The sequence below is a fragment of the Musca autumnalis genome, unplaced genomic scaffold (genome assembly GCF_047663935.1).
Source record: "Musca autumnalis isolate F117 unplaced genomic scaffold, ASM4766393v1 scaffold_2, whole genome shotgun sequence".
NCBI classification, from domain to species: domain Eukaryota; kingdom Metazoa; phylum Arthropoda; class Insecta; order Diptera; family Muscidae; genus Musca; species Musca autumnalis.
Genome location: NW_027411755.1, coordinates 209,916,916 through 209,934,682, shown reverse-complemented (window position 1 = coordinate 209,934,682; position 17,767 = coordinate 209,916,916). Strand labels below are relative to the sequence as shown.

The following is a 17,767-nucleotide window of genomic DNA, read 5'->3' as shown; positions in this document are numbered from 1 at the left end:
TTTTCGGGCAAAAGGCGTGGATTTTTAAATAATATTTTTTAGGTATTTTTTTCGGGCAAAAGGCGTGGATTTTTAAATAATATTTTTTAGGTATTTTTTCGGACAAAAGGCGTGGATTTTTAAATAATATTTTTTAGGTATTTTTTTCGGGCAAAAGGCGTGGATTTTTAAATAATATTTTTTAGGTATTTTTTTCGGGCAAAAGGCATGGATTTTTAAATAATATTTTGAGGTATTTTTTTTCGGGCAAAAGGCGTGGATTTTTAAATAATATTTTTGAGGTATTTTTTTCGGGCAAAAGGCGTGGATTTTTAAATAATATTTTTAGGTATTTTTTTCGGGCAAAAGGCGTGGATTTTTAAATAATATTTTTTAGGTATTTTTTTCGGGCAAAAGGCGTGGATTTTTAAATAATATTTTTGAGGTATTTTTTCGGGCAAAACGAGTGTATTTTTAAATAATATTTTTGAGGGATTTTTTTCGGGCAAAACACGTGGATATTTAAATAATATTTTTGAGGTATTTTTTTCGGGCAAAAGGCGTGGATTTTTAAATAATATTTTTGAGGTATTTTTTTCGGGCAAAAGGCGTGGATTTTTAAATAATATTTTTGAGGTATTTTTTTCGGGCAAAAGGCGTGGATTTTTAAATAATATTTTGAGGTATTTTTTTCGGGCAAAAGGCGTGGATTTTTAAATAATATTTTGAGGTATTTTTTTCGGGCAAAAGGCGTGGATTTTTAAATAATATTTTGAGGTATTTTTTTGGGCAAAAGGCGTGGATTTTTAAATAATATTTGTAGGTATTTTTTTCGGGCAAAAGGCGTGGATTTTTAAATAATATTTTTGAGGTATTTTTTTCGGGCAAAAGGCGTGGATTTTTAAATAATATTTTTGAGGTATTTTTTCGGGCAAAACGCGTGGATTTTTAAATAATATTTTTGAGGTATTTTTTTCGGGCAAAACGCGTGGATTTTTAAATAATATTTTTGAGGTATTTTTTTCGGGCAAAACGCGTGGATTTTTAAATAATATTTTTGAGGTATTTTTTTCGGGCAAAAGGCGTGGATTTTTAAATAATATTTTTGAGGTATTTTTTTCGGGCAAAAGGCGTGGATTTTTAAATAATATTTTTTAGGTATTTTTTTCGGGCAAAAGGCGTGGATTTTTAAATAATATTTTTGTGGTATTTTTTCGGGCAAAACGCGTGGATTTTTAAATAATATTTTTGAGGTATTTTTTTCGGGCAAAAGGCGTGGATTTTTAAATAATATTTTTGAGGTATTTTTTTCGGGCAAAAGGCGTGGATTTTTAAATAATATTTTTGAGGTATTTTTTTCGGGCAAAAGGCGTGGATTTTTAAATAATATTTTTGAGGTATTTTTTTCGGGCAAAAGGCGTGGATTTTTAAATAATATATTTGAGGTATTTTTTTCGGGCAAAAGGCGTGGATTTTTAAATAATATTTTTGAGGTACTTTTCCCGCAAATAGGCGTCGATTTTTAAATAATATTTTTGAGGTACTTTTCCCGCAATATGCGTCGATTTTTAAATAATATTTTTGAGGTACTTTTCCCGCAATATGCGTCGATTTTTAAATAATATTTTTGAGGTACTTTTCCGGGCACTAAGCCTGGATTTTTTAATAATATTTTTGAGGCAGGATTTTTAAATAATATATTTGAGGAACTTGTCCGTGCAATAAGCGTGGATTTTTAATAATATCTTTGAGGTATTTTTCGTGCAATAAACTAAAAATCTTCCGTTGCGATGTAACCTTTTAACTGCCAGCTCAACTGCATAAGTGTTAATGCTATCCAAGTTCGTTGAATATGCTTCCGCTGCGCAGCGCTGACATTTACATACCACATTGCCACCGAATAGAGTACCACAGACCGGCCTATTGCTTTATAGGAGATCATCTCTGAGGTTTCTTTGACTGCACCTCGAATGCTGCCGGCCAGCGACGTGAGGACCTTGTTCCCATTTCTGATACTGTAGCAAATAGCAGTACATTTCTTGCGCGAACGACATAAACATGCTATCGAACTTAACACCCAACATCTTGTGATAATTAGTGGTCGGAATCAGGACGCCTTTGACCAATATGTTCAGGGAGGAGCCTCATTTGAGGCGTCCAGGTGCTGAGCAGTGAGTCAGTAAATTTAGCGGCGGATATTTTTATATTTCTCAGAAGAGAAAACTGCGCTAAGTCAGCTATATACATATTTAACATATCACATATGTCATCGAAAATAGAACCCGTCGCCAAGATCGTACAATCATCCGCGCGCACCTTTTTGGATCTATCACTATCACACCCTTGAAAGTAAGAGTCTTTCTATTATCCTTCTAACTCGGATTCAATAGGAGATTTAACCGTTGTCCACAATTTAATTTCGGGTATTCGATCAGTAGATATGTAGCGAATGACTGCGGTTGTCACGATGTCCTGAAAAATTCTCTTAACTAATCGTGTATCTGAGGAAATGAGCAGCTCTCTGAAGCGATGTTTGGTAAATTCCCTGAACCGTCGCCAATCGTCACAACGTTGATGTCTGGCGAGCAGTGACAATCTCCTCTTATCCTCTAGCAATTCGCTAGGCCAGCGTTGTACCCCTCTTGTCATTGCCTAGGACGGAAAGCCAAAGCTCATCGTGAGCATTAAGAACCCTAGCATGAGACGGTTATTGCCCTCCAAAAACGAACGGGAAGACTTTTTTATTTTGTTCCTATGGTAATATATTTTTATTAAATGCAATCTTTAGTGGAATAAAAATTTAACTTTGAACTTGGAAGAAAAGGAAAGATTCTGAGTACTTTTCTTGGGGTAGCAAAAGTAAAAACATAAACAAAATACTGTTTTATTCTCCATTAAGATTGGTACACTTCTTCAATATATAATTCATTGCTTTTGGATTATCAGCTGGAACAACATGACCTGCTTTGTTTACCCAAAACAAGGTAAAGTTACCACCACTTTTTTCATAACCCTCAACATTTCCATCGATGCGAAAAGCCATGCGTGGCGCTTTAACGTATTCCTCACGATAATCCCACTCCAATTTATCAATCCAATTGACAGTACCGGGTGTGGCACAAATCAAATCCAATTGTCCTGTGAAAACTGACACCTTCACATTGGTTTCATTTAAAAGTTCATTAACTGTAACAATACAAGAAGAAGAGAAATTAGTTTATATTGAGAGACAGACAGAAAATATGTATTTACCAATGTGAATGGCTGGTTTAATCATTTCACCATTAAGATTATCGAATATATCATCTTCGTGTTGTCCCCATTTGACGTCATCGGGTATACCCAAGGCTTGACTGACCGTTCCACGCATAAAATCTTGTAACTTAGCTTCGTGATCTGTAAGGTGTTGAGGAGTTCAACCAGAGGTTACAAATATACCCAAATAAATCAGCATACCATGGTCTTTGTCATATTTCAAAATATTATAAAAATCCAAATTATTGGTCTCGTGGGTTATTAAATAGATTATTCGAATTTCAACGTCGTCAGCTTCGACCCATTTTTCTTCGTTCACATATTCCAAGGCCTCATTGGCCAATTTCATTATTTCATCGTGAGCCTTTCGATCTATCAAACCCTTAAAGAGAAGAAAATGTGTGAGATCCCTACGCTTATTGTTTGGTTAGTTGTGTGAAGAAAATATTGTTTAAAAATCCACGCTTATTGTTTGGTTAGTTGTGTGAAGAAAATATTGTTTAAAAATCCACGCTTATTGTTTGGTTAGTTGTGTGAAGAAAATATTGTTTAAAAATCCACGCTTATTGTTTGGTTAGTTGTGTGAAGAAAATATTGTTTAAAAATCCACGCTTATTGTTTGGTTAGTTGTGTGAAGAAAATATTGTTTAAAAATCCACGCTTATTGTTTGGTTAGTTGTGTGAAGAAAATATTGTTTAAAAATCCACGCTTATTGTTTGGTTAGTTGTGTGAAGAAAATATTGTTTAAAAATCCACGCTTATTGTTTGGTTAGTTGTGTGAAGAAAATATTGTTTAAAAATCCACGCTTATTGTTTGGTTAGTTGTGTGAAGAAAATATTGTTTAAAAATCCACGCTTATTGTTTGGTTAGTTGTGTGAAGAAAATATTGTTTAAAAATCCACGCTTATTGTTTGGTTAGTTGTGTGAAGAAAATATTGTTTAAAAATCCACGCTTATTGTTTGGTTAGTTGTGTGAAGAAAATATTGTTTAAAAATCCACGCTTATTGTTTGGTTAGTTGTGTGAAGAAAATATTGTTTAAAAATCCACGCTTATTGTTTGGTTAGTTGTGTGAAGAAAATATTGTTTAAAAATCCACGCTTATTGTTTGGTTAGTTGTGTGAAGAAAATATTGTTTAAAAATCCACGCTTATTGTTTGGTTAGTTGTGTGAAGAAAATATTGTTTAAAAATCCACGCTTATTGTTTGGTTAGTTGTGTGAAGAAAATATTGTTTAAAAATCCACGCTTATTGTTTGGTTAGTTGTGTGAAGAAAATATTGTTTAAAAATCCACGCTTATTGTTTGGTTAGTTGTGTGAAGAAAATATTGTTTAAAAATCCACGCTTATTGTTTGGTTAGTTGTGTGAAGAAAATATTGTTTAAAAATCCACGCTTATTGTTTGGTTAGTTGTGTGAAGAAAATATTGTTTAAAAATCCACGCTTATTGTTTGGTTAGTTGTGTGAAGAAAATATTGTTTAAAAATCCACGCTTATTGTTTGGTTAGTTGTGTGAAGAAAATATTGTTTAAAAATCCACGCTTATTGTTTGGTTAGTTGTGTGAAGAAAATATTGTTTAAAAATCCACGCTTATTGTTTGGTTAGTTGTGTGAAGAAAATATTGTTTAAAAATCCACGCTTATTGTTTGGTTAGTTGTGTGAAGAAAATATTGTTTAAAAATCCACGCTTATTGTTTGGTTAGTTGTGTGAAGAAAATATTGTTTAAAAATCCACGCTTATTGTTTGGTTAGTTGTGTGAAGAAAATATTGTTTAAAAATCCACGCTTATTGTTTGGTTAGTTGTGTGGGAAAAATATTGTTTAAAAATCCACGCTTATTGCTGGGTTAGTTGTGTGGGAAAAATATTGTTTAAAAATCCACGCTTATTGCTGGGTTAGTTGTGTGGGAAAAATATTGTTTAAAAATCCACGCTTATTGCTGGGTTAGTTGTGTGGGAAAAATATTGTTTAAAAATCCACGCTTATTGCTGGGTTAGTTGTGTGGGAAAAATATTGTTTAAAAATCCACGCTTATTGCTGGGTTAGTTGTGTGGGAAAAATATTGTTTAAAAATCCACGCTTATTGCTGGGTTAGTTGTGTGGGAAAAATATTGTTTAAAAATCCACGCTTAATGCTGGGTTAGTTGTGTGGGAAAAATATTGTTTAAAAATCCACGCTTATTGCTGGGTTAGTTGTGTGGGAAAAATATTGTTTAAAAATCCACGCTTATTGCTGGGTTAGTTGTGTGGGAAAAATATTGTTTAAAAATCCACGCTTATTGCTGGGTTAGTTGTGTGGGAAAAATATTGTTTAAAAATCCACGCTTATTATTTGGTTAGTTGTGTGGAAAAATATTGTTTAAAAATCCACGCTTATTGCTGGGTTAGTTGTGTGGGAAAAATATTGTTTAAAAATCCACGCTTATTATTTGGTTAGTTGTGTGGAAAAATATTTGGTTAGTTGTGTGGAAAAATATTGTTTAAAAATCAACGCTTATTATTTGGTTAGTTGTGTGGAAAAATATTGTTTAAAAATCCACGCTTATTATTTGGTTAGTTGTGTGGAAAAATATTGTTTAAAAATCCACGCTTATTATTTGGTTAGTTGTGTGGAAAAATATTGTTTAAAAATCCACGCTTATTATTTGGTTAGTTGTGTGGAAAAATATTGTTTAAAAATCCACGCTTATTATTTGGTTAGTTGTGTGGAAAAATATTGTTTAAAAATCCACGCTTATTATTTGGTTAGTTGTGTGGAAAAATATTGTTTAAAAATCCACGCTTATTATTTGGTTAGTTGTGTGGAAAAATATTGTTTAAAAATCCACGCTTATTATTTGGTTAGTTGTGTGGAAAAATATTGTTTAAAAATCCACGCTTATTATTTGGTTAGTTGTGTGGAAAAATATTGTTTAAAAATCCACGCTTATTATTTGGTTAGTTGTGTGGAAAAATATTGTTTAAAAATCCACGCTTATTATTTGGTTAGTTGTGTGGAAAAATATTGTTTAAAAATCCACGCTTATTATTTGGTTAGTTGTGTGGAAAAATATTGTTTAAAAATCCACGCTTATTATTTGGTTAGTTGTGTGGAAAAATATTGTTTAAAAATCCACGCTTATTATTTGGTTAGTTGTGTGGAAAAATATTGTTTAAAAATCCACGCTTATTATTTGGTTAGTTGTGTGGAAAAATATTGTTTAAAAATCCACGCTTATTATTTGGTTAGTTGCGTGGAAAAATATTGTTTAAAAATCCACGCTTATTATTTGGTTAGTTGCGTGGAAAAATATTGTTTAAAAATCCACGCTTATTATTTGGTTAGTTGTGTGGAAAAATATTGTTTAAAAATCCACGCTTATTATTTGGTTAGTTGTGTGGAAAAATATTGTTTAAAAATCCACGCTTATTATTTGGTTAGTTGTGTGGAAAAATATTGTTTAAAAATCCACGCTTATTATTTGGTTAGTTGTGTGGAAAAATATTGTTTAAAAATCCACGCTTATTATTTGGTTAGTTGTGTGGAAAAATATTGTTTAAAAATCCACGCTTATTATTTGGTTAGTTGCGTGGAAAAATATTGTTTAAAAATCCACGCTTATTATTTGGTTAGTTGTGTGGAAAAATATTGTTTAAAAATCCACGCTTATTATTTGGTTAGTTGCGTGGAAAAATATTGTTTAAAAATCCACGCTTATTATTTGGTTAGTTGTGTGGAAAAATATTGTTTAAAAATCCACGCTTATTATTTGGTTAGTTGTGTGGAAAAATATTGTTTAAAAATCCACGCTTATTATTTGGTTAGTTGCGTGGAAAAATATTGTTTAAAAATCCACGCTTATTATTTGGTTAGTTGTGTGGAAAAATATTGTTTAAAAATCCACGCTTATTATTTGGTTAGTTGCGTGGAAAAATATTGTTTAAAAATCCACGCTTATTATTTGGTTAGTTGTGTGGAAAAATATTGTTTAAAAATCCACGCTTATTATTTGGTTAGTTGCGTGGAAAAATATTGTTTAAAAATCCACGCTTATTATTTGGTTAGTTGTGTGGAAAAATATTGTTTAAAAATCCACGCTTATTATTTGGTTAGTTGTGTGGAAAAATATTGTTTAAAAATCCACGCTTATTATTTGGTTAGTTGCGTGGAAAAATATTGTTTAAAAATCCACGCTTATTATTTGGTTAGTTGTGTGGAAAAATATTGTTTAAAAATCCACGCTTATTATTTGGTTAGTTGTGTGGAAAAATATTGTTTAAAAATCCACGCTTATTATTTGGTTAGTTGTGTGGAAAAATATTGTTTAAAAATCCACGCTTATTATTTGGTTAGTTGTGTGGAAAAATATTGTTTAAAAATCCACGCTTATTATTTGGTTAGTTGTGTGGAAAAATATTGTTTAAAAATCCACGCTTATTATTTGGTTAGTTGTGTGGAAAAATATTGTTTAAAAATCCACGCTTATTATTTGGTTAGTTGTGTGGAAAAATATTGTTTAAAAATCCACGCTTATTATTTGGTTAGTTGTGTGGAAAAATATTGTTTAAAAATCCACGCTTATTATTTGGTTAGTTGTGTGGAAAAATATTGTTTAAAAATCCACGCTTATTATTTGGTTAGTTGTGTGGAAAAATATTGTTTAAAAATCCACGCTTATTATTTGGTTAGTTGTGTGGAAAAATATTGTTTAAAAATCCACGCTTATTATTTGGTTAGTTGTGTGGAAAAATATTGTTTAAAAATCCACGCTTATTATTTGGTTAGTTGTGTGGAAAAATATTGTTTAAAAATCCACGCTTATTATTTGGTTAGTTGTGTGGAAAAATATTGTTTAAAAATCCACGCTTATTATTTGGTTAGTTGTGTGGAAAAATATTGTTTAAAAATCCACGCTTATTATTTGGTTAGTTGTGTGGAAAAATATTGTTTAAAAATCCACGCTTATTATTTGGTTAGTTGTGTGGAAAAATATTGTTTAAAAATCCACGCTTATTATTTGGTTAGTTGCGTGGAAAAATATTGTTTAAAAATCCACGCTTATTATTTGGTTAGTTGTGTGGAAAAATATTGTTTAAAAATCCACGCTTATTATTTGGTTAGTTGCGTGGAAAAATATTGTTTAAAAATCCACGCTTATTATTTGGTTAGTTGTGTGGAAAAATATTGTTTAAAAATCCACGCTTATTATTTGGTTAGTTGCGTGGAAAAATATTGTTTAAAAATCCACGCTTATTATTTGGTTAGTTGTGTGGAAAAATATTGTTTAAAAATCCACGCTTATTATTTGGTTAGTTGTGTGGAAAAATATTGTTTAAAAATCCACGCTTATTATTTGGTTAGTTGTGTGGAAAAATATTGTTTAAAAATCCACGCTTATTATTTGGTTAGTTGTGTGGAAAAATATTGTTTAAAAATCCACGCTTATTATTTGGTTAGTTGTGTGGAAAAATATTGTTTAAAAATCCACGCTTATTATTTGGTTAGTTGTGTGGAAAAATATTGTTTAAAAATCCACGCTTATTATTTGGTTAGTTGTGTGGAAAAATATTGTTTAAAAATCCACGCTTATTATTTGGTTAGTTGTGTGGAAAAATATTGTTTAAAAATCCACGCTTATTATTTGGTTAGTTGTGTGGAAAAATATTGTTTAAAAATCCACGCTTATTATTTGGTTAGTTGTGTGGAAAAATATTGTTTAAAAATCCACGCTTATTATTTGGTTAGTTGTGTGGAAAAATATTGTTTAAAAATCCACGCTTATTATTTGGTTAGTTGTGTGGAAAAATATTGTTTAAAAATCCACGCTTATTATTTGGTTAGTTGTGTGGAAAAATATTGTTTAAAAATCCACGCTTATTATTTGGTTAGTTGTGTGGAAAAATATTGTTTAAAAATCCACGCTTATTATTTGGTTAGTTGTGTGGAAAAATATTGTTTAAAAATCCACGCTTATTATTTGGTTAGTTGTGTGGAAAAATATTGTTTAAAAATCCACGCTTATTATTTGGTTAGTTGTGTGGAAAAATATTGTTTAAAAATCCACGCTTATTATTTGGTTAGTTGTGTGGAAAAATATTGTTTAAAAATCCACGCTTATTATTTGGTTAGTTGTGTGGAAAAATATTGTTTAAAAATCCACGCTTATTATTTGGTTAGTTGTGTGGAAAAATATTGTTTAAAAATCCACGCTTATTATTTGGTTAGTTGTGTGGAAAAATATTGTTTAAAAATCCACGCTTATTATTTGGTTAGTTGTGTGGAAAAATATTGTTTAAAAATCCACGCTTATTATTTGGTTAGTTGTGTGGAAAAATATTGTTTAAAAATCCACGCTTATTATTTGGTTAGTTGTGTGGGAAAAATATTGTTTAAAAATCCACGCTTATTGCTGGGTTAGTTGTGTGGGAAAAATATTGTTTAAAAATCCACGCTTATTGCTGGGTTAGTTGTGTGGGAAAAATATTGTTTAAAAATCCACGCTTATTGCTGGGTTAGTTGTGTGGGAAAAATATTGTTTAAAAATCCACGCTTATTGCTGGGTTAGTTGTGTGGGAAAAAAATTGTTTAAAAATCCACGCTTATTGCTGGGTTAGTTGTGTGGGAAAAATATTGTTTAAAAATCCACGCTTATTGCTGGGTTAGTTGTGTGGGAAAAATATTGTTTAAAAATCCACGCTTATTGCTGGGTTAGTTGTGTGGGAAAAATATTGTTTAAAAATCCACGCTTATTGCTGGGTTAGTTGTGTGGGAAAAATATTGTTTAAAAATCCACGCTTATTGCTGGGTTAGTTGTGTGGGAAAAATATTGTTTAAAAATCCACGCTTATTGCTGGGTTAGTTGTGTGGGAAAAATATTGTTTAAAAATCCACGCTTATTGCTGGGTTAGTTGTGTGGGAAAAATATTGTTTAAAAATCCACGCTTATTGCTGGGTTAGTTGTGTGGGAAAAATATTGTTTAAAAATCCACGCTTATTGCTGGGTTAGTTGTGTGGGAAAAATATTGTTTAAAAATCCACGCTTATTGCTGGGTTAGTTGTGTGGGAAAAATATTGTTTAAAAATCCACGCTTATTGCTGGGTTAGTTGTGTGGGAAAAATATTGTTTAAAAATCCACGCTTATTGCTGGGTTAGTTGTGTGGGAAAAATATTGTTTAAAAATCCACGCTTATTGCTGGGTTAGTTGTGTGGGAAAAATATTGTTTAAAAATCCACGCTTATTGCTGGGTTAGTTGTGTGGGAAAAATATTGTTTAAAAATCCACGCTTATTGCTGGGTTAGTTGTGTGGGAAAAATATTGTTTAAAAATCCACGCTTATTGCTGGGTTAGTTGTGTGGGAAAAATATTGTTTAAAAATCCACGCTTATTGCTGGGTTAGTTGTGTGGGAAAAATATTGTTTAAAAATCCACGCTTAATGCTGGGTTAGTTGTGTGGGAAAAATATTGTTTAAAAATCCACGCTTATTGCTGGGTTAGTTGTGTGGGAAAAATATTGTTTAAAAATCCACGCTTATTGCTGGGTTAGTTGTGTGGGAAAAATATTGTTTAAAAATCCACGCTTATTGCTGGGTTAGTTGTGTGGGAAAAATATTGTTTAAAAATCCACGCTTATTATTTGGTTAGTTGTGTGGAAAAATATTGTTTAAAAATCCACGCTTATTGCTGGGTTAGTTGTGTGGGAAAAATATTGTTTAAAAATCCACGCTTATTATTTGGTTAGTTGTGTGGAAAAATATTTGGTTAGTTGTGTGGAAAAATATTGTTTAAAAATCCACGCTTATTATTTGGTTAGTTGTGTGGAAAAATATTGTTTAAAAATCCACGCTTATTATTTGGTTAGTTGTGTGGAAAAATATTGTTTAAAAATCCACGCTTATTATTTGGTTAGTTGTGTGGAAAAATATTGTTTAAAAATCCACGCTTATTATTTGGTTAGTTGTGTGGAAAAATATTGTTTAAAAATCCACGCTTATTATTTGGTTAGTTGTGTGGAAAAATATTGTTTAAAAATCCACGCTTATTATTTGGTTAGTTGTGTGGAAAAATATTGTTTAAAAATCCACGCTTATTATTTGGTTAGTTGTGTGGAAAAATATTGTTTAAAAATCCACGCTTATTATTTGGTTAGTTGTGTGGAAAAATATTGTTTAAAAATCCACGCTTATTATTTGGTTAGTTGTGTGGAAAAATATTGTTTAAAAATCCACGCTTATTATTTGGTTAGTTGTGTGGAAAAATATTGTTTAAAAATCCACGCTTATTATTTGGTTAGTTGTGTGGAAAAATATTGTTTAAAAATCCACGCTTATTATTTGGTTAGTTGTGTGGAAAAATATTGTTTAAAAATCCACGCTTATTATTTGGTTAGTTGTGTGGAAAAATATTGTTTAAAAATCCACGCTTATTGCTGGGTTAGTTGTGTGGGAAAAATATTGTTTAAAAATCCACGCTTATTATTTGGTTAGTTGTGTGGGAAAAATATTGTTTAAAAATCCACGCTTATTATTTGGTTAGTTGTGTGGAAAAATATTGTTTAAAAATCCACGCTTATTGCTGGTTAGTTGTGTGGGAAAAATATTGTTTAAAAATCCACGCTTATTGCTGGGTTAGTTGTGTGGGAAAAATATTGTTTAAAAATCCACGCTTATTGTTGGGTTAGTTGTGTGGAAAAATATTGTTTAAAAATCCACGCTTATTATTTGGTTAGTTGTGTGGAAAAATATTGTTTAAAAATCCACGCTTATTATTTGGTTAGTTGTGTGGAAAAATATTGTTTAAAAATCCACGCTTATTATTTGGTTAGTTGTGTGGAAAAATATTGTTTAAAAATCCACGCTTATTATTTGGTTAGTTGTGTGGAAAAATATTATTTAAAAATCCACGCTTATTATTTGGTTAGTTGTGTGGAAAAATATTGTTTAAAAATCCACGCTTATTATTTGGTTAGTTGTGTGGAAAAATATTGTTTAAAAATCCACGCTTATTATTTGGTTAGTTGTGTGGAAAAATATTGTTTAAAAATCCACGCTTATTATTTGGTTAGTTGTGTGGAAAAATATTGTTTAAAAATCCACGCTTATTATTTGGTTAGTTGTGTGGAAAAATATTGTTTAAAAATCCACGCTTATTATTTGGTTAGTTGTGTGGAAAAGTATTGTTTAAAAATCCACGCTTATTATTTGGTTAGTTGTGTGGAAAAATATTGTTTAAAAATCCACGCTTATTATTTGGTTAGTTGTGTGGAAAAATATTATTTAAAAATCCACGCTTATTATTTGGTTAGTTGTGTGGAAAAATATTGTTTAAAAATCCACGCTTATTATTTGGTTAGTTGTGTGGAAAAATATTGTTTAAAAATCCACGCTTATTATTTGGTTAGTTGTGTGGAAAAATATTGTTTAAAAATCCACGCTTATTATTTGGTTAGTTGTGTGGAAAAATATTGTTTAAAAATCCACGCTTATTATTTGGTTAGTTGTGTGGAAAAATATTGTTTAAAAATCCACGCTTATTATTTGGTTAGTTGTGTGGAAAAATATTGTTTAAAAATCCACGCTTATTATTTGGTTAGTTGTGTGGGAAAAATATTGTTTAAAAATCCACGCTTATTGCTGGGTTAGTTGTGTGGGAAAAATATTGTTTAAAAATCCACGCTTATTGCTGGGTTAGTTGTGTGGGAAAAATATTGTTTAAAAATCCACGCTTATTGCTGGGTTAGTTGTGTGGGAAAAATATTGTTTAAAAATCCACGCTTATTGCTGGGTTAGTTGTGTGGGAAAAATATTGTTTAAAAATCCACGCTTATTGCTGGGTTAGTTGTGTGGGAAAAATATTGTTTAAAAATCCACGCTTATTGCTGGGTTAGTGTGGGAAAAATATTGTTTAAAAATCCACGCTTATTGCTGGGTTAGTTGTGTGGGAAAAATATTGTTTAAAAATCCACGCTTATTGCTGGGTTAGTTGTGTGGGAAAAATATTGTTTAAAAATCCACGCTTATTGCTGGGTTAGTTGTGTGGGAAAAATATTGTTTAAAAATCCACGCTTATTGCTGGGTTAGTTGTGTGGGAAAAATATTGTTTAAAAATCCAATCCACGCTTATTGCTGGGTTAGTTGTGTGGGAAAAATATTGTTTAAAAATCCACGCTTATTGCTGGGTTAGTTGTGTGGGAAAAATATTGTTTAAAAATCCACGCTTATTGCTGGGTTAGTTGTGTGGGAAAAATATTGTTTAAAAATCCACGCTTATTGCTGGGTTAGTTGTGTGGGAAAAATATTGTTTAAAAATCCACGCTTATTGCTGGGTTAGTTGTGTGGGAAAAATATTGTTTAAAAATCCACGCTTATTGCTGGGTTAGTTGTGTGGGAAAAATATTGTTTAAAAATCCACGCTTATTGCTGGGTTAGTTGTGTGGGAAAAATATTGTTTAAAAATCCACGCTTATTGCTGGGTTAGTTGTGTGGGAAAAATATTGTTTAAAAATCCACGCTTATTGCTGGGTTAGTTGTGTGGGAAAAATATTGTTTAAAAATCCACGCTTATTGCTGGGTTAGTTGTGTGGGAAAAATATTGTTTAAAAATCCACGCTTATTGCTGGGTTAGTTGTGTGGGAAAAATATTGTTTAAAAATCCACGCTTATTGCTGGGTTAGTTGTGTGGGAAAAATATTGTTTAAAAATCCACGCTTATTGCTGGGTTAGTTGTGTGGGAAAAATATTGTTTAAAAATCCACGCTTATTGCTGGGTTAGTTGTGTGGGAAAAATATTGTTTAAAAATCCACGCTTATTGCTGGGTTAGTTGTGTGGGAAAAATATTGTTTAAAAATCCACGCTTATTGCTGGGTTAGTTGTGTGGGAAAAATATTGTTTAAAAATCCACGCTTATTGCTGGGTTAGTTGTGTGGGAAAAATATTGTTTAAAAATCCACGCTTATTGCTGGGTTAGTTGTGTGGGAAAAATATTGTTTAAAAATCCACGCTTATTGCTGGGTTAGTTGTGTGGGAAAAATATTGTTTAAAAATCCACGCTTATTGCTGGGTTAGTTGTGTGGGAAAAATATTGTTTAAAAATCCACGCTTATTGCTGGGTTAGTTGTGTGGGAAAAATATTGTTTAAAAATCCACGCTTATTGCTGGGTTAGTTGTGTGGGAAAAATATTGTTTAAAAATCCACGCTTATTGCTGGGTTAGTTGTGTGGGAAAAATATTGTTTAAAAATCCACGCTTATTGCTGGGTTAGTTGTGTGGGAAAAATATTGTTTAAAAATCCACGCTTATTGCTGGGTTAGTTGTGTGGGAAAAATATTGTTTAAAAATCCACGCTTATTGCTGGGTTAGTTGTGTGGGAAAAATATTGTTTAAAAATCCACGCTTATTGCTGGGTTAGTTGTGTGGGAAAAATATTGTTTAAAAATCCACGCTTATTGCTGGGTTAGTTGTGTGGGAAAAATATTGTTTAAAAATCCACGCTTATTGCTGGGTTAGTTGTGTGGGAAAAATATTGTTTAAAAATCCACGCTTATTGCTGGGTTAGTTGTGTGGGAAAAATATTGTTTAAAAATCCACGCTTATTGCTGGGTTAGTTGTGTGGGAAAAATATTGTTTAAAAATCCACGCTTATTGCTGGGTTAGTTGTGTGGGAAAAATATTGTTTAAAAATCCACGCTTATTGCTGGGTTAGTTGTGTGGGAAAAATATTGTTTAAAAATCCACGCTTATTGCTGGGTTAGTTGTGTGGGAAAAATATTGTTTAAAAATCCACGCTTATTGCTGGGTTAGTTGTGTGGGAAAAATATTGTTTAAAAATCCACGCTTATTGCTGGGTTAGTTGTGTGGGAAAAATATTGTTTAAAAATCCACGCTTATTGCTGGGTTAGTTGTGTGGGAAAAATATTGTTTAAAAATCCACGCTTATTGCTGGGTTAGTTGTGTGGGAAAAATATTGTTTAAAAATCCACGCTTATTGCTGGGTTAGTTGTGTGGGAAAAATATTGTTTAAAAATCCACGCTTATTGCTGGGTTAGTTGTGTGGGAAAAATATTGTTTAAAAATCCACGCTTATTGCTGGGTTAGTTGTGTGGGAAAAATATTGTTTAAAAATCCACGCTTATTGCTGGGTTAGTTGTGTGGGAAAAATATTGTTTAAAAATCCACGCTTATTGCTGGGTTAGTTGTGTGGGAAAAATATTGTTTAAAAATCCACGCTTATTGCTGGGTTAGTTGTGTGGGAAAAATATTGTTTAAAAATCCACGCTTATTGCTGGGTTAGTTGTGTGGGAAAAATATTGTTTAAAAATCCACGCTTATTGCTGGGTTAGTTGTGTGGGAAAAATATTGTTTAAAAATCCACGCTTATTGCTGGGTTAGTTGTGTGGGAAAAATATTGTTTAAAAATCCACGATTATTGCTGGGTTAGTTGTGTGGGAAAAATATTGTTTAAAAATCCACGCTTATTGCTGGGTTAGTTGTGTGGGAAAAATATTGTTTAAAAATCCACGCTTATTGCTGGGTTAGTTGTGTGGAAAATATTGTTTAAAAATCCACGCTTATTGCTGGGTTAGTTGTGTGGAAAATATTGTTTAAAAATCCACGCTTATTGCTGGGTTAGTTGTGTGGAAAATATTGTTTAAAAATCCACGCTTATTGCTGGGTTAGTTGTGTGGAAAATATTGTTTAAAAATCCACGCTTATTGCTGGGTTAGTTGTGTGGAAAATATTGTTTAAAAATCCACGCTTATTGCTGGGTTAGTTGTGTGGAAAATATTGTTTAAAAATCCACGCTTATTGCTTGATTAGTTGTGTGGAAAATATTGTTTAAAAATCCACGCTTATTGCTGGGTTAGTTGTGTGGAAAATATTGTTTAAAAATCCACACTTATTGCTTGGTTAGTTTGTGGAAAAATATTGTTGAAAAATTCACACCTATTGCTTGGTTAGTTGTGTGAAGAAAATATTGTTTAAACATCCACGCTTATTGCTTGGTTAGTTGTGTGGAAAAATATTGTTGATAAATCCACACTTATTGATTGGTTAGTTGTGGGAAAAAAATTGTTTAAAAATCCACGCTTATTGCTGGGTTAGTTGTGTGGGAAAAATATTGTTTAAAAATCCAAGCTTATTGCTGGGTTAGTTGTGTGGGAAAAATATTGTTTAAAAATCCACGCTTATTGCTGGGTTAGTTGTGTGGGAAAAATATTGTTTAAAAATCCACGCTTATTGCTTGGTTACTTGTGTGGAAAAATATTGTGTCATCTCTACACTCTGCTTTACTTACCATATTAAATAGCAAAGCCGCCCTTGATAAAATGGAATCAATTGGCGATGTCCAGGGACCACCCATATTCACTGATTTTAAATTACTTCGCAATTCACCACGTTCGACAGCATAATACAATTCCAAGGCAAATTCTGGAGCCATTTTACCACCATAACTTTGGGTAAAAATGTGCAAGGGGACATCTTCGAATTCCCTGTGCAGCTTATAGAACTCCTTCATAAATGCCAACAAATCTTGAGCAATTTCATTATTGGTTGAGGGCAGTAGAGTCATATTATCGACATAAGAAAAACCACTGCCGAGCGGACTGTCAATGAATAATATATTCATTTGCTTAACCCAAGTCCAATTGCGTTCATTGCCATAGATATCCAGGGGACCCAATTGATCGAAATTACCAAGACCCGTTGCCGAATAGCCTGGACCACCTTGTAGCCATATTGTAAGAGGGCGTTCCGTATATCTCGACACATTGGCTGTGGTATAATATAGCCAATAGAACATGTGGGCACCTGGTCGTATATCAACAAAACCCCAGTCTTCTTTACCGGGTCCATGGCCAGTTTTAGCTGAAAAGTAATGAACTTTAACGTCTTTTAGGAAGCTTCATTCTCTAAGTAGATATTCATACTTACCACTAACAAAAGCCACCAGTAATAAAAGTGCCACAGATAGTATAACCAGCACAGTTTTCTTTTTCATTTTTTCTCCTTGAAATTCCGTAAATTAGAATTTATTTTTTTTTCTGCTCAACCAATGTCTGTGGTAATGGAACACTCAATGTGTTATAACATTGACTGACAATGAATGACAAATAAGAGATAATTTTTGTTTTAAATATCCAGATGACCGACCACACATCATCAATTGTGTCCCATAAACCTCCTACATTTGTGTACATGATATGTAGTTGATACAAAGATACTTAGATACATATGTAAATATGTATACAGTAGTGCTTTCCTTTGCTGATTATCAAGAGAGTGTATGATTCTCATCGCAAGTGTATAACTTGGGGTAACAGTATTTATTGTTTGTTTTAAGGTTTCACTGTATTTATATATGGGGTTTGAAATAAAAAAACAAATAATTAAATAACTAATAAATTCAATACAAAGTTTTATCACTGCCAACACATGTCCCACATTTACTACAAGAAGAGTAACATAGCTCATATTCTATGTGCGACAGCCGCTAATTTACATACATATGCTATAATTAAATATAAAATTTTTATGTTCTTTTATTTTAGTTA

General features: G+C 31.7%; 1 protein-coding gene across 2 annotated transcripts; it reads right to left on the bottom strand.

Annotated features, from left to right (window-relative positions):
* Window positions 1–2,819: 2,819 nt before the first annotated feature.
* On the bottom strand, window positions 2,820–17,321 carry LOC141393314 (retinoid-inducible serine carboxypeptidase-like). Of its 2 annotated transcripts, none has more exons than XM_073966306.1 (5): window positions 17,148–17,321; window positions 16,510–17,081; window positions 3,436–3,616; window positions 3,232–3,375; window positions 2,820–3,165 (listed from the first exon to the last, which is right to left on the bottom strand). In XM_073966306.1, exons 1-5 carry the CDS (start codon window positions 17,212–17,214, stop codon window positions 2,864–2,866), a joined length of 1,266 nt encoding a protein of 421 aa, XP_073822407.1. In that variant the 5' UTR covers window positions 17,215–17,321; the 3' UTR covers window positions 2,820–2,863. The 2 variants fall into 2 exon arrangements, with proteins under 2 accessions (XP_073822407.1, XP_073822405.1); XM_073966304.1 differs by having other exon boundaries at window positions 16,510–17,096; window positions 17,148–17,309.
* Window positions 17,322–17,767: the final 446 nt, after the last annotated feature.